General features: G+C 52.6%; 2 protein-coding genes across 4 annotated transcripts; both read left to right on the forward strand.

Moving 5' to 3' along the window:
• The first annotated feature begins 1 nt into the window (after position 1).
• TIRAP (TIR domain containing adaptor protein) lies at positions 2-2,188 on the forward strand. Of its 3 annotated transcripts, none has more exons than XM_051638629.1 (5): positions 2-85; positions 577-644; positions 852-909; positions 1,157-1,744; positions 1,887-2,188. In XM_051638629.1, the coding sequence occupies exons 3-5, from the start codon at positions 903-905 to the stop codon at positions 1,928-1,930; spliced, it is 639 nt and encodes a 212-aa protein (XP_051494589.1). In that variant the 5' UTR covers positions 2-85; positions 577-644; positions 852-902; the 3' UTR covers positions 1,931-2,188. The 3 variants fall into 3 exon arrangements, with proteins under 3 accessions (XP_051494589.1, XP_051494587.1, XP_051494588.1); XM_051638627.1 differs by having other exon boundaries at positions 855-909; XM_051638628.1 differs by lacking the exon at positions 2-85 and adding an exon at positions 93-248 and having other exon boundaries at positions 855-909.
• Positions 2,189-3,124: 936 nt separating this feature from the next.
• On the forward strand, positions 3,125-19,235 carry DCPS (decapping enzyme, scavenger). The gene is made up of 6 exons (XM_051638400.1): positions 3,125-3,292; positions 4,508-4,676; positions 11,152-11,297; positions 13,692-13,805; positions 17,824-17,934; positions 18,896-19,235. The coding sequence occupies exons 1-6, from the start codon at positions 3,128-3,130 to the stop codon at positions 19,160-19,162; spliced, it is 972 nt and encodes a 323-aa protein (XP_051494360.1). The 5' UTR covers positions 3,125-3,127; the 3' UTR covers positions 19,163-19,235.
• The last annotated feature ends 898 nt before the right edge of the window (positions 19,236-20,133 follow it).

The raw sequence follows: 20,133 nt of genomic DNA on the forward strand, positions 1-20,133 counted from the left end.
GAGGACGGGGCGGCCCCGCTGCCGCTTCCGCGCTGCCCGGACCCGCCGGCGGAGCAGCCCCTCCTCCCTGTCCCTCGGGAAGCTGGTGGGTGCCCTGGGGCTGCCCCCGTGGGGAGGCTGCGGGGCTGGGTCAGGTCCTGCCGGGCTGCAGGGGGACGGCGCCTCACCCCTGGGGAGATCCTCCTCACCCAACCCAGGGGCTGATGCGTCCCCTTTCCCTTCTCTGGCGCCATACTCCTGCAGCCCGGGTAGGCATCACCTCCCAAACTGTCCGTGGTTCTCCTTGGAGCTGCGCTCCAGCTTTTTGCTCTTCCCAGGCGCCAGCTCTCCGGGAGCAGGGCACGCCGGTGTCCTGTCGCCGTTCGCCGCAGTCCTCTGCTGGTCTTGGGGCTGGGGGGAAGGCTGCAGATTTGGGGTGGCTTCTTTCCAAAGGGTTGGAAAAAGGGAACATCTAGACACCCCAGACTGTGCTGGGGCCGGGATGGGCAGGGCTGCTGGGGCAGGCATCAGCCAAGATGTCTTTGGTTTACTAGCAGCTGGTTGATCCCTGCTGATCCCTGCTTCTCCTTTCCACAGGATCCTTTCCCCACCACTGGGAATGAGGGTCTTTCCTGCCTGTTGGCTCCCAGCCTTACTCCCAACAGGTGTGTATTTCCAGAGCTGCTGCTCCCAGTCCTGCCGGAGCTCAAAATGCTCCTTCCTGGCAAATTTGGGGAAACAGATGCAGAAAACCCTGCTTGGCGGGGAGAGGGGGGCGTGATTTTGAGCCCTCTGGTACTGCTTGTCCCTGGAATAAACCTTGCTGAGCTCCTGCACTCCTAATTCCTTTTTTTATTCCGTTTTTCTACTAGCAGGAGAGGTTTCTCACTGGTGCTGGGCAGCTGAGCAGCGTGCTGCCCACCATGGCTGGTGAGTCCGGGTTGGGTGGGTGCCAGGGTGGGATAGAAACCCTCCCGCTCTGCCCCTCCCAGCTGAGACATGACGGTGCCCACAGGGGTTGTTGACAGCTGGGGGTTTAGGAGCTGGGGAGGGGGATGGTGTGTGTTTAGTGCCCAGGGTGAGATCCCACCTGGAGGTGCCCTGCTGAGCCCTTGGGAAGCTCGTGGGGGTGCTGAGCCCCCCCCCAACCTCACTGCAGCCCCTCCCAACACTGCAGGCTGGTTTAGGCGGCTCCTGCACAGGCCCAAGCGCAGCTCAGCGGAGAGGAGCAGTGCTGCTTCATCCTCGCCTTCCTCATCCTCTGCTGAGAGCTCTGGCTCCTCTCCCAGCACAAGCCTAGTGAGATCCATCCATCTGTCTTCTGTCTTGGCACCGGACATCAGTGCCTCCAGTAGCGCCCGCTGGGCCAAGAGCTACGATATCTGCATCTGCCACAGCGAGGTGGACCTGGAGCTGGTGGAGGAGCTGGTGTCCTACCTGGAGGGGCAGCCTGAAGGCTTCCGCTGCTTCCTCCAGCTGCGGGATGCCACACCAGGGAGTGCAATGATGACAGAGCTGTGTGATGCCGTGCAGAACAGCCACTGCTGGGTCATGCTCATCACCCCCGGCTTCCTCCAGGACCCTTGGTGCAAGTACCAGATGCACCAGGCATTGGCTGAAGCTCCCATGGCCAACGGGCGCACCATCCCAGTGCTGAAGGGTGTGGATCGGAAGGATTATCCCAGGGAGCTGCGGAACCTCTACTACATCTCCATGGTGCTGAAGGAGAACAGCTTCAGGCAAATCAGGGACACTGTTGTGCGCTGTGAGTGTGCCTGGGGATGGTTGTGGAATGTCAGTCCGCTGGGGCAGGGAACATGGGAAGGGACAGGATTCTGGGAATTTATTAAAATTGTTGATTTTGATATGGTCTGGTTGCTAACGGGGCTTATGGGCTGCCCCCACAGACCTCCAGGAGCTGTGCCGGAGCTCCCCGAGCAGCACGGAGTAGCTCCAGGAGCAGGCTGAGGTGTCCCCGCTGGCGTTGTGGTGCTGCCCCACCAGGTCAGGATGCGGCCACGTCCCAACGGACCTTGGAGGTGACACTGAGCTGCTCGGACCAGGAGACGAGGAGACCCCCACAGCGGTGTGGAGCCTGCCACGTCCCCGTGATGGCACCACCAGCCCCTGGGTGGGGATGGGGACAGGTCCCTGCTGCTTCTCACACAAACACTAAGCTCCAACCTCGTCTGGGTCCAGGGGACTTCAAAGGTTCCCCCTGGGGTGAGGACCAGTTCTGGGGGGGCTCAGACCCCCCCCAGACTCCAGGAAGTTGACAAGGTGCCTGCCCCAGGGTGCTGGGCTGTGGGCAGGTGCCCTTGCTGTCTTTGGGACTATGAAAATATAAAATTTTTAAGGTTTTGCATTGTTTTTAATCCTTTGGCTGCTGGGTTTCTGTGTCTGGGGGTGGGTGATCCCTGACCCCTCTCTGGGGTCCTCTAGAGTGGGAGGAGGCAGCTTATAGCCAGGGAGGGGTGAGGGGACCTGGGGTGGTGGGGGGCATGGGCTGGGGACAACAGGGCCTGGGGGGGAGTGGGCTATGGGTTGAGGGTGGTGGGACCCTCAGGTGGTGAGGCTCTGGGATGTCGGGCCACGGGTTTTGGGGTAGTGTAGCCCTTTGACGATGGGCCCTGTGGTGGGGCCATGGGGACCTGGAGTGGCGGGACCTGACCCCGGGGGTGAGACTTGTCCCCTGGGGCAATGGGGACCTGGGGCCGTGGGGCTATAGGGGGCATGGAGCTATGGGGGCTACAGGGGCTATGGGGGCTATAGGGGCGATGGGAGCTATAGGGCTATAGGGGCTACGGGGGCTATAGGGGCTATGGGGGATACGGGGGCTATGGGGGCTACGGGGGATACGGGGGCTATAGGGGCTACGGGGCTATGGGGGCTATAGGGCTATGGGGGCTATAGGGGCTATAGGAGCTATAGGGGCTACAGGGGCTATAGGGCTATGGGGGCTATAGGGGCTATGGGGCTATAGGGGCTATAGGGCTATAGGAGCTATAGGGGCTACAGGGCTATAGGGGCTACAGGGGCTACAGGGCTATAGAGTCCCTGAGTTCCGCCGGGCCGCCAGGGGGCGCTGTCCCGCGCGGCCCGCTCCCCGCGCTCCCGGCGCCGCGCAGGCGCAGTGCGGGGCGGGGCGATGGCGGAGGGGCCGCAGGCGAAGAGGAGGCGGCCCGAGGAGGGTGCGGCGGCCGGAGATGGGCATCATGACGGGGCCGGCGCTCACTTCCCGCTGGCGGAGCTGCGGGTGCTGCGGGTGCTGCGGGAGTCAGCGCGGGACAAGACTGTGTTCCTGCACGGGCAGGTACCTGGGAGCGGGGGCGGGCGGGCCAGGCCGGCCCCGCCGCCATTTCCCCGCGGAGGGGGAGCGCCGGCAGGCCACGCCCCCGCCGGCAGGCCACGCCCCTCGGTACGCTCCACGCCTATTTGGCCATGAGTCACGGCCCCCGCCTTCAGGCCACGCCCCCGCCCTCAGGCCACGCCCCCGCATCCAGACCACGCCCCTGCCTTCAGGCCACGCCCCCTCAGCCCCCACGTGGCGCGGCCGCGTTCAGCCTGGCCGGGGCTCCCCGCTGCCCCCGGTCCCCTCCTCCCCCGTCCCCTCCGGTCTGTACCCCTCGCTGCCGCCCGACCCCTCTTCACTCAATAAAGTCTGGCCCCAGAGTCCCTTCTTCAGCCCCGTCCTGCCCAAATCCGGCCAAGCCAGCGGCAGGAAGCGGCCGTTCTTGGCAGAAACTTTATTCTAAGCCTCAGGTTATATGTTTTTATTAGTCTACCTGTTGCTTTTGGCCAAGCGAGCAGGTTTTTCGTGCTTGGTAGGTAAAGTGGTGGGAGATTGCAAGTAAGATGGTAACTCCGGGGCTGTAAATGGGATAGGTGTGTTACAGGGAAATTGGTAGTAACTCTCTTAAGTTTTGCAGCCGGAGAGGCTGGTCCTGGCGCGGGAACCATGTGGCTGCCTCTGCTCCTGTCTCCTGGAGATGTGCATCTGAGCAGGCCATGAGGATGGGCAAGTGTCAGGCTGCTGCTTTGCTCTTGGGGAAATGGGTTGGTGGTCAGCAGGTGATTGAACCTGCCCACTCTGCCCTGGGAGCATGGCTGGGTTGGGGGCCCCAGGTGAAGGAAGCCCTTTGCTCCTCCCACACGGTGTTCAGGGAGGGCTTCCCTGGGTACTGAGGTTGCTTCCTCACCCTGATGCAAACCCCTACTCCTGCCTCTGCTCTCTTGACCCTCTGCCTGCCTGGTCAGTGGCCCCACGTGGACTTAGGAGGATCAAATCAGTGCTGTGGGTCAGAGGGAATGTGCTGGAAGCATCCTGTGTTCCCCCCAAAAACACCTGGGTTCCTTGTCAGGGAGCAGATTCCTGCTGTATTTGGGGGCAAATGTGTCTTTATTTTTGGATGAGTGGCTGGACTAGGAGGGGCTGCAAGGTGTCTGCTGTGGTTGCTGGGTGAAGGCATTCAGGTCTTCTCCAGCCAGTGCTGGAGATTGCTGACAGCTTTATCTGTTCTCATTCCAGGCAACCAGCCCCTCTGGAGAGGGCACAGATGCTGTAGTCATCCTGGAAAAGACTCCCTTCCAGGAGGAGAAGGTATTGGACCTGCTGAAGAAGCACACAAAGCTGGAGCTGCAGATGAGCAATGACATTTACAGCACATACCACCTGTACCCTCCCCCGGAGCTGAGCGGTGAGCTGGGGTCCCAGGGGGGCAGCTGGAGCCACAGGCAGAGACACAACAGACAAGTGCTGCTGCTGGACCTGACTCCACCAACCTGGGGTTTGGCTGAGAGCAGCAGGGCTCCCTGAAGCAGGGAGAGTGGTGGGTGGGTGCCTGTCATTCTGCAGGATGGATTTTTGGCAGGCTGGCCATGTCAGTTTAAGGCTGGTGCATGTTTAAATTCTGCAAGTGCAGCGATTAATTACGTGTTGACACTTGAATAAACACCACAACAGCCAAACAGGTTTAACAGAGTCAAAGTTAATTGGGGCAGTAGCATGAAGTAAGAAGTTCTTGCGGTCCTGAAGTCAGCTTTTGGGATGTCTGATGTGCTTCCCTGAAAATGCTCCTCTTTTAGCTCCGTGGTGTAGGAGGAAGAAACGTCTTGGTGAGTTGTGCAAAGCTCCTCTTGTCCGTTCGAGGGCTGGAAATGGGAGGTGTGACAACCACGGTTCGGTGGCAGCTGCCCTGCCTGGGAAGATCTGAGAGCTCACTTCCTGGGCTGGAAATACTTGGGCACCAGCAGCGATTTGCAGCCATTCCCACAAGGTGGCATTGCAAGACTAAAATCCCTTAGGCCTCTGCCGGCCGTGCTGGCTTTCACTTCCTTGCATGTCTTTGCTGCAGCTCTGAATAACTCCAGCGTTCCTCCCGTAGCAACATTTTTTATTTAATTTAAGAGTCATGCCAGGTGCAAAAACCCTCGATGGGGTGAAAAGGCTGTTAAAGGGTCACCGGGCTTAGACTCTGCCGTGCCAGGTTGTGCTCTTTCTGAGAGGCTGGAGGAAAAAACAGGTGAATTTGGGTCTTCCCACCTCCAGGTTTTGGGTTGTTTCTGTTCAGTGTGTCTCCTGAGCTGTGGCTCTGCCCCACAGAGACACACTGCTTATGTGTGACTGGACCAAAGGTGCTGTGCTTCCAGGTGAGTGTCGGTGCCTTTCCTCTAGCAGGGCTGAATGGGGAAGAAGCCCCAGGCTTCCTTCTGAAGTTTGTCTTTTTGATTACTTGAAAATAGCTGTTAAAAGGCAGGTTTTGCAAAAGCAGTCTTCCTTCCAAGTGATTCTGAGCCAAGTAGGTGTTTTTGTGGGCACCTTCTGTGAGCTGCTGCCAGGCAGCTGGGCTGGCACCAGAGGAAGTGGTTTGTGCACATCAGGAGGGGGAGGAAATTGCCCTTTGGAGCTGAGTCGTGGCCTAAGGAGGGAGTCACCAGGAGGAATGCAGGAGTCACCAGGAGGAATGCACCTCAAACCAGAAAAGGAGGAGACATTTCCTGTGAGGCTGCAGAGAATGTCCAGGCTTCTGAAGGATCCCTGAACATCAAGTGATGATGTGGAGACCCAGCGAGCCCTTGCACAGGGTCTGTCTCAGCCTCTTGCTGGCAGGGTTAGAGGGATGCAGGGTTTTATCTCCTGGTGCTTGCAGGTTTGTGTCTGGTTATTGTGACGGGTTTTGGAGAAAAGTTCAAACTTCGGCATTAAGGAGTTCCTCCAGAAAGTCCCAGCTAACAGAGGAATTCCCCCAGGGTGTTTCCCCCAGGAATTCCCCCAGGGACACCCCAGGGTGTTTCACAGCATCCTGAGCTTCCCACTCTCCAAAGGTCAGAGGAAGCTCCGGACCCAGGAAAACTCGGCGGGGGATTTGTGCCAGTGTGAGGAGCTCCCTCTGCCTCTTCAAGGCACGTTTCTCATCTCTCCCTTTGTGGTCTGAAGTCCCAGGGGGGCCCTTCATTCATCTGGAGTTTCTTGATAGCTGAAAGTGGGTATTTTCTTCCCCCTCTCCCCACCTCCTCAATTCAGTGATTTGGATGGTGTTCTCTGCTTGGAGTCAAGCTGACATGGGCCCTGTGCCATGAAAGCTTGTTTTGTCTTGGAGCCTGTGAGGCCGGGCTGGTTGCTTTGTTTGGATGGTGAAGGCAGAGAAATGGAGGCCAAAAGAATTACCTGATCAAATGGCTTCCTTCTGTCCTGGGAAGAGGAATTTCACTCCGCTGCAGCTTAAGCAGGAGATTTTTAGGGCTGGGAGCACACTGGGATGTGTGAAGGTGGCGCTGGTTAGAAAGAGGACCTGGTCCATGCCACCAGGAGAGACAAGTCAGGGCTAAAATGGGAAATAACATTGATCAGTCAGCTTGATAATGGTCAGAGTTCATTGGAAAGGCAAAACCACCCGAGTGAGAAGGAAATCTGTTAGTGAGATTGGTAGTGTCAGAGAGGGTGCCCTGCCATCCTGCCTGGCCTGCAGCAGAGACAGGCAGGTGTTGTCACCAGTTGTTGGAGGCTGTGTGGATTTAAGAGGCAGCTCGTGCCTAAAGGTGTGAGGTGCTGGTGGAGGAAACCCCAGCTCCAGGACTCTCAGAGAGAGCAAGGGATGCTTTTGTAGTAGGGAAGAGAATCTAGCAACTGATGAAACTAGTGATTAAATTAAATTTTGTGTACCAACAAGGAGAACCTTAGGCCCTCATGTAGTAACTACTCCACTTTGTCTTCTGGAAAAGAAGCTTGAAAAGCAGAAATGGCCAAATGTTGGGTCCTGCACTTGGGCCACAACCACCCCTGGCAGTGCTACAGGTTGGGGGTTATAGGGCAGATGGTTGGACTTAATGATCTTGAAGGTCTTTTCCAACCTTTATGATTCTATGAGTCTATGATTCTATGCTCTTGCTCCATCTCTCCAACATAGGGTGGAGAAATTGCAGGATAAATGGGAGAGTGTGGAAGTATTCAGTCATGCAGGCAGTTCTATATGTCCCTGCCTTCCCCAGCCCAAAAGGAGTCTGGTATTGGGCAGTCAGGAGCTGGAGAAACTTGCAGGAGCTGCTCTAGGAAGTCTGGTTTGTCTCCCAGCATTTCCATGCTCCTCCTGCCTGCAGGGCTTGCTCAGTGAAGAAAACTTCACATTCCCACCCAAATAAAAGGCTGGAGGCTGAGGTGGCAGGGGTCGAAGAGGAGGACTGGTCTGGGGATGGTGGGAGGTGGCACTGGGCTTTGCTCTGTTTTTTTGGGTTAGTGACCTGCAAGTTCCCTCTTTGCAATGGCAGTTCCAGGTCTGTGGGGAAGAAGGGACCAGCAGCCCCTGGCACTGTTGTATGGCTGCCCTGACATGTTCTGGCCTTGGAGGTGGTGTCAGCTCCTTCAGGCTTCATCCTTTTGTGCTTTAGGTCAGTCAGTAATGAGAGCCCAGGATGTCCCAGGCAAAGCTGTGGTCCTGCTTGGTCAGGGGAAGGTTAAATTCAGTGTTCCACTGCACAATGATGGTCATGAAACAAAATAAACTAATACAGCAGGAGAAGGATAAGGTTGTGCATCATCGTGTTTAGGTAGGGCTGCATCAAAGGAGCTACCTGATGATGGGAAGCCAGCAGAGATCTGTACACAGCAGGAAGGAGCTCACAGAGAGGTAAAGAAAACTTGCAAGAGTGCAAAGGCAACTTGCTCTGCCTGTTTCCTGGTGTTGGTACCTTCCTGCATTCCATGGTTGAGTTGATCATAGAATCATAGAATGGTTGAGGTTGGAAGGGACCTTAAAGACCACAAGGTTCCAACCTCTCTGCTATGAGCCTGGACACCTCCCACCAGACCAGGCTGCACAAGCCTCATCCAACCTGCCCTTCAACACCTCCAGGGAAGGGGCATCAACAACCTCCCTGGGCAACCTGTTCCAGTCCCTCCTACCCTCATGGTGAAGAATTTCTTCCTGATGTCCAACCTACATCTCCCCTCTTTCAGTTTAAAACCATCACCCCTTGTCCTATCACTGCTCTCTGGTGAAAAGCCCCTCCCCAGCTTTCCTGGAGCCCCTTCAGGCACTGGAAGGTGCTCTAAGGTCTCCCTGGAGCCTTCTCTTCTCCAGGCTGAACAGTCCCAGCTCCCTCAGCCTGTCTCCAGAGCATAGGTCAGACCAAAGGTCTGTTCCTTCTAGCAAAAGGAGGAAAAAGTACTCCTGCCCAAAGGTGGAAACAGGTTGTTCCAGCCCTGCTTGCTTCTCTTGGCTCCCTGGCATGTTTAAATCTATTTTAAACAGAACTGAAGTTCTGATGTTGCAGAGTGGGGTGGGTGTGGTGAGCTCTCCACCTCCTGCAACGTGTAGGGAGCCGGGGGTGATGTGTCCTATGCTCCTGGTGACAGCTGCCTTCAGCCCTTTTTTCCATCAGTTCCCCAAACTGAGCTGGGGTTTTGTTTTTTGTGTCTTGGGTTCGTTTTTTGCTCTTGTGTTTAGCAGGAGGGGGAGAAGTTTTCTTCTGGTCAATCCAAGTTTGCTTTTCTGGGCAGGGAAACAAGGCTGTGGTGGATCCCCTCAGATGCCCTGGGGGAGTGTCGCATAGGTTCTGTGCCTCCTGCTCATCCAGGTTCCTTCAATTAAGCCTCCTTTTTCATAACCTCCAGTTAATTGACAGCCAGTCCTGACTTCCAGAATAAACCACAGGCATATTGTGGCCTCCCTGGACTGGCCTTTCAGGAACATGCCGGCCGATGTGACTCAGACACCCTGTGGAGAAAATCCGTCACCCTTCAGCCAGCTGAAAATCGCAGTCACGTGTCCAGTGGTTCCTTACTCCCCTTCACAGGGAGGTTTTGGCTGCCCCACAGCATACGTGATGCTTTCATGCCAGTGGAGCCTGCCAGGAGCAGGGTGGCTTTTAAAATAGAGCATGAGCGTGGCTGGTGATGGAAGAGACTCTGTGGTGAGTCTGGTCTCCCCATGGATGTTTCCTGGGGCTGAGCCCAACTCTAGATGGGACTTTGCATCCCATGAACGGGCTCCTGAAGACAGTCAGGCTCTGAGCTCTTCTCACAGCTTCTCTGGCTGGAATGTTGGATGCTAATTAGCATTGCTGGGGCGTTTCAGGGTTGATGAGACCTCTAGAAGGGAAAGAATCATTAGGGAGCCACAGCCTCTCTGTCCTTCTCCTATAAACATCTGCTAAACAAACAGCTGCACAAGCAGGGTTTCTCTGAGCTCACAGTGGGTTTTACAGGATCTGAAGTGGTTCTCCCCACCATGAGGAGTGCTCCCCACAGAAACTGGGGAGGTGCTGGAGAAGCCACATGAAGGGTCCTCTGCAGCCCAGCCAGGGCACACACCACAGATATCACTGCCCCCAGCACGGAGGGGTTTCTCCTGCTCCTGTTTTGGAGGAGAAAATTACATTGTGGAAGTTTCCAGCCTGAGGCTGGACATTGTTTACTTATCTCTTGCCTTTTTGTTTTCTGCCCTGTGCTTTGCTGGTCTTTCAAAGCAGAGGAGCTACAGCCTTGTCTTTCCCTTGTTCCCCTTCTTTTTCCCCTTCTTTTTCCCCTTCTTTTTCCCCTTCTTTTTCCCCTTCTTTTTCCCCTTCTTTTTCCCCTTCTTTTTCCCCTTCTTTTTCCCCTTCTTCTTCCCCTTCTTCCCCTTTCCTCTCCCCTTCTTTGCCTCTCCCCTTTTTTCTCTTCTCTTTTCCCTTACATCATCCCACTAGAAGTGTTCATCGAGTCCTGGAAAACAACCTTGTTTGAACATGTGTATGTTGGGAATGGAACCAGGCTGCCCTTGTGGTTTGCATTTTCATATTTCATCTTACCAGCATTTTCCTGTGGATTTCATTCATGGGTTTGGCATGAAATGAAAAAGCAGTAACTGGCTTGTGCAGCACCAGCCTTAAAAAAAAAGATAAAGCAGAAAACTAAAAAAACCCACCCAAACCCCCACCCTAAGTTCTGGCTTCAGGAACAAATAGAGATTTACATCATGTGTCTGGCTAGCATATATATGTACATAAAGCACAACGCATGGCTGCTCAGTCCCTGGTGAGTGCAGCCTGTGATTTTTGTGGCTGATCTCAGGGTCTGTCCAGCCTTGTGGGGCTTTTTTCTGCTTCCTGAAACAGCAGCTCCTTGTTAGCTGGGAAGGCAGAGGTGCTGCCTGTGCCCTTGGAGTTGTGGCAGGGTTTGAATCCTGGAATTTTGTCTGAGTGTTTTGCCACTGTCAAGGAGCATGCTTATGTCCTGTTTAATGCTGCAGAAATCAGGCAGCAAAGTTTTCATCTGCCTTTGTGGCTGGAGCAAGTTGCTGGGTGCTCACTTGGGAAAGTTTTTTTGCCCTCAGGGTTGCTTCTGCTCTGGTTGGTGACTGCAGAGAAACTCTTCCCTGGGAGACCCAGCTCTGTGTTGTTGATAGGCCTGAAAGAGACAGAGTGGGGGCAAAAAAAACCCCTTTCAGACAGCAGACTCCTCCACCTGAACTGGAAAGACAGGCCCTGGGCACGTTGTTGGCTTCTTCCTGGAGAAAAGCAGCCTGAGCTGTTACAGCATGTGTTTGTTTTTCATGTCTCTTCTCTACCACCCTGCTGTTTCAGTCTTAAAAATGAGCTAATGTGGTGTTTATTGGAAGGGAAAACAGATTTATTGGGGTGTGAAGAATTTTGGCTTTTGTCTGGGATGGTAACTTGGCAAACACGTTTTGTTTCTAGAGATAAAAACCACAGTGGTGTATCCTGCCACAGAGAAACACCTCCAGAAGTACCTCCACCAAGAAGTGCACCTCATCCGTGAAACCTGGGAGGATTACAAGGACATAACACTGCCCTTCATCCAGTCCCAGAGCTTCAGCATCCAGGTTTGGGCTCCACTGCTTGATGGACCTCTTTGGTCTCCTTCAACATGCTGGGCTATTGGGTACCTCCTCCAAAGCTCAGGTTGGAGGCAGAAGAGTTGAGTTGTCAGGGTTTCTTGAGGCTGTCTGGCCTGTGGGGTAAGCTCAGCCATGCTAAACTCTTTCTCTTTGGTGTCCCCATTGTTCTGGGTCATTCTTCTCCGTCTTGGTGGAAAATAATTTGCCGTGGAGGTGTAGCTGGAGTGGCCTTTCTCAAGGCTTCTGGAGACTTTCTGTGCTGGGATGTTCCTCCTCCTTTCCAAGGGTGGCTCCCTGGGCGTTGGTGCAGTTTGGGCTTCTTAGGAGTCTCCTGGGAGTTGTGGAATGGGGAAGGCACAGATCACTCTTGGATTCCTGCTTCACAACTCACTCCTCAGGCTTTGCCTGCAGCTCATCTGCCATTTAGCCCTTCAGTCCATATTCGACATGGTGAAGCTGTGTCCTCCTTGCCCAGGAAGCAGCAGTGGCCTTTTTTCCCATTTTACATCCTTTTTGACCATTCCTCTCCCTGACTTTCTTCTTTTGAAAGGAACACAAGCCTGTAGGAGCCAACCCCATGCAGCTGAAGAAAAGCAAGAGCGTGTTTCCACCAGGCAGCAACCTGCTCTGAAGGCTGTTTAGTTTCCTGTAGCAGCTGCCTTCAGAAATGGCTTGAGCTTTTGCCCTCTGCCTCTTCCACCACATTCTTGCCGAGTTTCTGTACGTGGAAACATATTCCTGGAGACCATCAGTAGCATCTGCTGAGAAATCCTGGTCAACACAGTCAGTCCCTGACCTCTGTGATTTGATAATTCTGCTCCTTGTCCTCATCTAACTGGTTTTGATGAGTGGAGGGAAAATGTGAAGGGGAACAGATATACCGGGACTACAGAGGCCTCTCTATTTTCTGCTGGAGGATGCAAAGCACAGATGCTTTCAGTATAACAGTTTGATTGTGGTGCCAGTCTCTGGACATGTGCTGTCCTCACTGGGCTTGTGCTGGAAACAGCAGGGGCCATCAGCTGATGACCTGCCTGCCACATAAGTTAGCCTTGGGTTGAAAATTCAGCTTCTCGGGTTGAGGAATTTCCTCAGTTGGGCTCTTGTGGAAAGAGCAAGCACAGAGAAGAAAAAAAAACAACCCAAAAAAACAAACCCCTAAAGGGCAAACTTTCATTTCCTGCTGAGCTTCCTGCCCTGCTTTTCTTCCAGGGTCACAGAGCATAGTGATCCTGTGCTGTGCTTTCCAAAATAGCTTTGAGAATCTAATCTCCTCTAGGACATCGTTGCTAGGAAGAACAGGCCAGAAATTTAAGAGAAAATCCCTAGATCAAGAGAGGAGAGGTTGGTTTCTCCCTAAGGATATATTCAGGTCAGCTCACAATGATCCTAAGTTTTGATAAGATTAAGCTCCCCAGAAGAAGCTCTTTTTATCTTGAGTGTCTGATCCCAGCTTGGTCAGTGTGTCTGCAGGACTGACTGCACCTTCCCTACCCACCTGGGGCAACCAAAAGGTTTCAGACCTAAACTTGATGGGGAAAATGAGGTTTTGAAATGTTTTCAGCTTCCAAATGCTATTTTCTGCTGCCTTGTCTTATCTTCTAAGGACTCTGCTTGGAAGTGCCTCGGCAGGCCAGTACTTGAGCTGGACTAAAGCCAGAGCATCAAGTGCATTTTGGAGGTGAAAAGAAAGGTGGTTGAGGTCAGGTTGGGAGCCAGGAAAGCAAAGATGGTTTCTTCTGGTCCTACTCTGTCACTTATCCCTGATCTCTTCCAATTTGTATCCAAAACTCTTATCTGGATGTTGCTTTGCTTGGAAGGAGGAGCGTGGGGGGATAACCAGAGCAGGGATTACAGGCAGTCTGGAGCCTGAAGCTTTAGGTAGAAAAGAGAAAAAGAAGGAAATTGGTTTCTAATCAGCCAGGAAACCAAGAAATTGCCCAAGAAGTTGCCCAAGAAATCACAGTCCTTTCAGATTCACCCATTGAGTGCTGGCTGCCAGCAGCCAAAGCTGTGTCCAGCCTCAGGCTTGCAAGGAGTCTGTTTCTTCCTTTTTGAATAGGGGAAAAAAAATCCTCTAAGCTCCCTTCCCAGACTGAGTTGTAAAGGTTATGGTGCAGCCTGTGAGGTAAAAAGGGGGGCATCTTTTCACTGAAGTGCTCGTAACAGCCTAGAGTTTGTCACTGCAGTGGTTAGTGGATAATTCACTACAAATGTTACCGGCCATGAAATTATTTGGTCATACTAAAGTCAAGTCTTTAGGAGTTTTATTTAATATTCTAGTTGCAGGGAATGTGCACTAATCCATGATCTTGGGCTAAATGTGCCTGAGGTGTTTTTCTTTTCTCTGCTGGTTAATAAGTCATATATTTCTCTCAGTGGGTGTATAACATCCTGGAGAAGAAAGCTGAGGCCGATCGAATCGTCCATGAAAACCAAGATCCTTCCAATGGCTTTGTGCTAGTTCCAGATTTGAAGTGGAACCAAAACCAGGTTGGTTTGCTCTGCTTCCCTTTGAAGGGGTGTTGCTTGTCTGAAGGTAATTCAGAGGAAATGTGCACTTTTGTGCTGCTAATGGCATGTCATCCTCACTACAAGAAGGATGTTGAGTTCCTGGAGGGTGTCCAGAGGAGAACTACCAAGCTGGTGAAAGGTCTGGAGAACAAGGATTTAGGTTATGGTTGGACTTGATGATCTTCAAGGTCCTTTCCAACCAGTGTGATTCTGTGATAGAAGTTTTAGTAGGGGCCTTTGTCCTTCCTGTTCACACTGTCATTGAGTGATGATCTTGCCAGGGCCTTTTAGCACGTGCTAATTCTGGATGCTGTAAACACAGCCTGTTCTCCCTGGGGGATTTATTTATTACCTTCACTTTCTCTCTCCTGGATTAACCCAAATGTTGTTGGGTTGTGTTTGAACCTGAAAGCAGCTGTGTCTTTGTTCCTGTTGAACTTGTTTTGTGCTTTTTTTCCCCCCACTTCAGGCACAAACTGTGGCTGTCCTTTGGTTGCTGCCATTAACTTTCCTTCACACACTGATAAATATTAAACAGTGGTTTGCTTTGGAGCAGCTGCTTAACCCCTTGTGGGAGTGGCCAGTTGGTGAAATGCATAGGTTTTGAAGCTCAGGCTGTAATCCTAAATGGAGAGGGTCATGATTTCCTTGAGCTCTGGATTTCTGGAAGGTACCTGGGGAAGTGAAACTCCACATATGCACCCCATGGAGTAAAAAAAAAAAAAAAAAAAAAAGTCACTTTTGCATTTCTGATCCTCAAAATGCCTCAAAATATGGGTGGCAGGGGGGATAAAACTTAGAAATGGAAACTAAAAATGAAAAAAAAAAAAGGGCAACACAAGTCTGTGGGGAGCCCCTGTTTCTGGCCTAGGAGAGGACAGGTGAGACACTGCAGGGTGTTCTCTGGTCACCATGAGTTCCTTGTGCATCAGCTACACCAGAAATCCCTTGTCATGCTGTGATGGGGTAACTGAGCTTGGATTTCCACTCGCTCACCAGAAGCAAGACCTTCCTGGAGAGGCCTTGGCACGGCAGGTGCTACATGGTGAGCTGGAGCTGGCAGCCACCAGCCAGCAGGACCAAGGATGTGATTCTCCCCGTGCTCAGCACTGGGGAGGCCTCACCTTGAGTCCTGGGTGCAGTTCTGGGCCCCTCACTGCAAGAAGGATCTTGAGGTGCTGGAGCAGGTCCAGAGGAGACAATGAGGCTGGTGAAAGGACTAGAGAGAAAGTCTTACAGGGAGAGGCTGAGGGAGCTGGGGTTGTTTAGCCTGGAGGAGACTCAGGGGGGACCTTCTCACTCTCTACAACTCCCTGAAGGGAGGTTGGGGTCAGGCTCTTTTTCCAGGCAACCAGTGACAGGACAAGGGGGCCTGGCCTGAAGCTGCTCCAGGGGAGGTTTTGGTGGGATATGAGGAAGCACTTCCTCATGGAGAGGGTGATTAGACATTGGAATGGACTACCCAGGGAAGTGGTGGAGGCAGTGGTGTTGAAGGAAAGGCTGGAGGTGGCACTTGGTGCCATGGTCTGGAGATGTGGTGGTGCTGGTCATAGGCTGGACTTGATGATCTTAAAGGTCTTTTCCAGCCTTGGTGATTCTGTGATTCATCCCCATGCCCTGTTCAGTGCCCTTTACTTTCAGGGGGACAGCATTCAGCTTAGCACCGTGCCTGCAATTGCTGCCAATTTACCTGGAATTATGGCAGGAAGATTCAGGAATTGTATTGGGAGCATAATTTGCATCATCAAGTCGGCACGCTTGCTGCCAGCCTCGACCTTCTCAGTGCTGCATCAGCTCCTGCTGCCTAAACCTTGAGTTGGTTTCTTCAGTGTTCGGGGTTTTTTTGTTGTTGCTTTTTGGGTTTTTTTTGGTGTGATTTCTTTTTTCCTCACCTCTTTTGAGTTGGTTTCCAACCTGAGGCATTGCCTGAAACGATGCCTGATGTGACATCATACGGGGCCTTTTTAGCAACGGTCTTATTTGTTTCAAACAGCAACATGCAGATGTTGTTCTAAGGAGAAGAGATGTTTGCTTTTCCTCCTACCAGCCAGCCCTAATCCAAAGAGGACAAGCTGATACACCAGCTTTTTTGGGAGCTGTGCACAGGCTGCTTTGGGAATCAACCCAAGTTTATCAACTCAAGAAGTAACAGCTTTGTGTTCCAAGAGCTCCAAGTCAGGGTCCTTGAGAGCATCTTTTGGCACAAGTGCCTGTTTCCCGATAGCCACATGGGTTTCTCACAGCTCTGAAAATCATAGAATCACAGATCACAGAATCATAGGGGTTGGAAGTGACCTCTGAAGATTATCCAGTCCAACCCCCCTGCTGCAGCAGGAACATCCAGGGCAGGTCACTCAGGAAGGCATCCAGATGGGTCTTGAAAGTCTCCAGAGGAGGAGACTCCACAGCCTCTCTGGGCAGCCTGTCCCAGGGCTCCATCACCCTCACAGGAAAGAAGTTCCTCCTCATGTTGAGGTGGAACTTCCTGTGTTGTCACTTGGTGCCATTTCCCCTCCTTGTATTACAGGCACCATTGAAAAGAGACGGGTCCATTCTTGACATCCACCCTTCAGATATTTGTAGACATTCATCAGGTCCCTTTTCAGTTTTCTCCAGACTAAGCAGGCCCAGGTCTCTCAGCCTTTCCTCATATGACAGATGTTTCAGTCCCTTCATCATCCTTGTAGCCTCTGTTGGACTCTTTCCAGTATATCCCAGTCCCTCTTGAACTGGGGAGCCCAAAACTGGACACAACACTCTGGATGTGGTCTTAGGAGGGCAGAGTAGAGGGGGAGGAGAACATCGCTGGACCTGCTGGCCACACTGTTCTTAATGCATCCCGAGATACTACTGGGTCTGCTGGGTCTCAAATATCTAAACCCTTTGCTTTGCAATGTTTACTTTAAAAAGCCTCTGACTGAGCTCAAGGAGACAGAGATTTTTATTTAATTGGATTTTGTTTAAGGTGTAATGATCCACAGCCCCATGTCTCGTTAACCATTGAGCTCAGGAAGTGCTTTGGGTGGGGTGGTCCCAAGGATCTGGCTGGACCATATTTTTGGGGTTGCATGGTGACTGATTAGGACTTGAAAATAGTTATTTGTAGAAGTGTGGGCCTGGGAAGTGCCCGGCTGTTCACACAGTGGAAACAGAGGAAGCTTTTTGGTTGGGAAGAATCTCCAGTTGCAGTTTTGGCTGCTGTGATTCACTGCAAATCCTTCTCTAAATGTGGAGATGAACCATTTGCTTGCTCTGCAGAAATGTGTGTGTGTGTCTGTGCCTGGGGGGTGCTGGCAGACCCCACAGCAGCCTGGACATGGGCTGGTGGGTGCCTCAGTTTCCCCCACATAGCAGGGGGGTAACAGCACCTTTTCTGCCAGCCTCAGCCACCTTTTTGAGATGTTCAGGGAGATGTGAATGTGCAAAGGAGAAAAGAGTTGATTGATCAGTCTGTGTTTAAAGCTGAGAAGGGATTAGTGATCCCACTGTGAGGATGTCCTCTTCTGCTTATTCCTGGACAAAAACCAGTTTGTTCAAAAATGATGGTTTGAGGTGTGGCAGGTTTGTAGGTGAGGGCATGGAGTGATAGGATAAGGGGGAATGGCTTTCAAGTGGAAGAGGGGTGATATAGATTAGATATTAGGAAGAAATTCCTCACTATGAGGGTGGTGAGACACTGGCACAGGTTGCCCAGAGAAGCTGTGGCTGCCCCATCCCTGGAAGCATTCAGGGACAGGCTGGATGGGACTTGGAGCAAGCTGGTCTAGTGGGAGGTGTCCCTGCCCATGCAGGGGGTTGGGATCTTTAAGATTCCTTCCAACCCAAACCAGTCTGGGATTCTATGATCTTATACTGGGAGATTCCTCCCAGATTCAGCCCAGCTTTGTTGAACAGCAGGTAGCCTGGAAAACTGTGGTTGGTGTGGCAGGTCCAAAACATCCAAATGCTTCTGCTCATTATGTTCTCACCTTTGTCACCATCTTCCATCTCCCTGCAGCTGGATGACCTCTACCTGATTGCCCTCGTTCACCGCCGGGACGTCATGTCCCTTCGGGACCTCACGGCTGAGCACCTCCCACTGCTGAGGAACATCTTGCAAGAGGGCAAGGTAGGTGCAAGGCCTGGCCAAGGAAAGCTCCATCGTGCCACTTTTAAGGCATTTCAGGGCTGCTCAGCATTTCTCCCACCAGCTGCCAGAGCCCATCCCCATATTGATAGTTCTCCTTCCCAACCCCTTCGCCATTTTCACAGAATCACCAAGGCTGGAAAAGACCTTTAAGATCATCAAGTCCAGCCTATGACCAACACCCCCACATCTCCAGACCTTGGCACTAAGTGCCACCTCCAGCCTTTCCTTCCAGCACCTCCAGGGATGGTGCCTCCACCACTTCCCTGGGCAGTCCATTCCACTGTCTGGTCACCCTCTCCATGAGGAAGTGCTTACTGATATCCAACCTAAACCTCCCCTGGAACAGCTTCAGGTCAGGCCCTCTTGTCCTATCACTAGTTGTCTGGAAAAAGAGCCTGACCCCACCTGACTACAACCTCCCTTCAGGGAGTTTTAGAGAGTGAAAAGGTCCCCCCTGAAATTGGCTGATGAGTTTTTTCCAGCCCTGTTACAGGGTGTCCTTGGTTGATGGGTGTGTGACAAGTGTCTCCTCCCTTCACTGCATTGGAAATTTGGAAAGTAATTGCACTGGGGAAAGTGGAGATTAATGAAGAGATTAGTCAGGGAGTTGCAGGAACCGAGCCCGAGTGCCAGAGTTTGCTGGTGCTGGTTGTGGCTTTAATTACACCAGCTGGGAACAGGACCCGCCAGCGGCCGCGTGAGCGAAGGTGATAAGGGATGGAAGGGAAAACGATCTGAGCACGTCCTGTCAGCAGGGGGGAAGTGGGGCAGCTGGAGGCATGGCTGCTGTGGAAGGGAGCAGGGGGAGAGCTCTGACCTTCCCTCTCCTTGCTGTGGGGCTGGGGGAAGCAGAGATCCCTTGTGCCTTCCTCCCTGCCTTCCATGCCACCCAGGGATGCTCCTTTCAAGTCCTGACTGGGGTTTCCCCCCCCCCCCCCAGGAGGCTGTAATGAAGCGTTTTGGGGTTCCCAGCTCCAAGCTGCGGATCTACCTGCATTACCAACCCTCCTACTATCACCTGCATGTGCATTTTACTGCTCTGGGCTACGACGCCCCGGGCAGCTCCGTGGAGAGAGCCCATCTCCTGGCAGATGTGATTGACAACCTGGCCACCGACTCCATGTTCTACCAGAAACGGGCTTTGACCTTCGCCCTTCGGGCTGATGAGCTTCTCTTTAAGAAATTCCAGGAGGCTGGAAGAGTGTGAGCTGCTCAAGGCTCTTTTGTATCTTTTAATTTTTAATAAATGCCCATTTTCAGGGTTGTTTGGTTTTTTTTAAGGTTTTGTTGCTTTTATTTTTTTTAACTCTTGATTTTGTACAAATTGGGCCCGTTGCTGTGGAAACCACATCTTCTGCTCAAGTCAATTAAAACATTGATTGAGTAACAACCCCTCTTAGTCTGCTGGTTTTTAGCAGGGTCGTAGCACCAGAGTGGGCACCTCTCTCTTCTCCACCTAAAAGCCAACCCCTGCCACCAGACATCAGCCCAAAACATCAGCCCATCAGTCAGCAGCCAGAGGGCTCCAAGAAAACCCAACATCCTTGGAGAGCTTCACTTCTTTCCCATGGATTGACCCCTGGGAGCAGGACTGCAGCTTTCCTAGGGCAGGAAGAGGTTTCTGACACCAAATAAATGACTTTAACCTGAGTCCTTGTCCTTCCCAGCTGTGGGCTCGTGAAGGAAACACCAGGATCCCCAGCTAGAGCCATCACCTTTACCCCGCTAATTAGTCACACATCCGGCTTAGACAGCTGGTTTAAAAGGGCAGCCCCTCCCTGCCTCGGGCTTCTCATGGTTTTACAAGGTTTCCTCAGTGCACTAATTAAAAAAAAACAAAAAACATCACATACATAATGCTCTTGCTTCTGCCAAGGTGGTGGCTGGGATGGGCACTAAAGGCCTCCCTGCAGCAAGAGGGTCGTGGCGGAGGAGCCTCCCCAGCCCCTGCGTGACTTTGCTGTCATTCTCCAGCTCCAATGAGGTTTTTCTTCCTCTTCCAGTGAGATCCCAGCTTCTTCCTCACTGCTTGGCTCTTCAAACATTCCTCACACTGTGACTTGCCTCTTGTGGTGGGTAAAACCCATTTTTATGTACAGAAAGAGGTTTAGTCCATTGACCCAGCCATCTCCTCCCTGGTGTCTTCTCCTCTGGACACCAGCCTCTGAAAACTTCATG

Source organism: Apus apus, chromosome 22 (assembly GCF_020740795.1).
Source record: "Apus apus isolate bApuApu2 chromosome 22, bApuApu2.pri.cur, whole genome shotgun sequence".
Taxonomy (NCBI): domain Eukaryota; kingdom Metazoa; phylum Chordata; class Aves; order Apodiformes; family Apodidae; genus Apus; species Apus apus.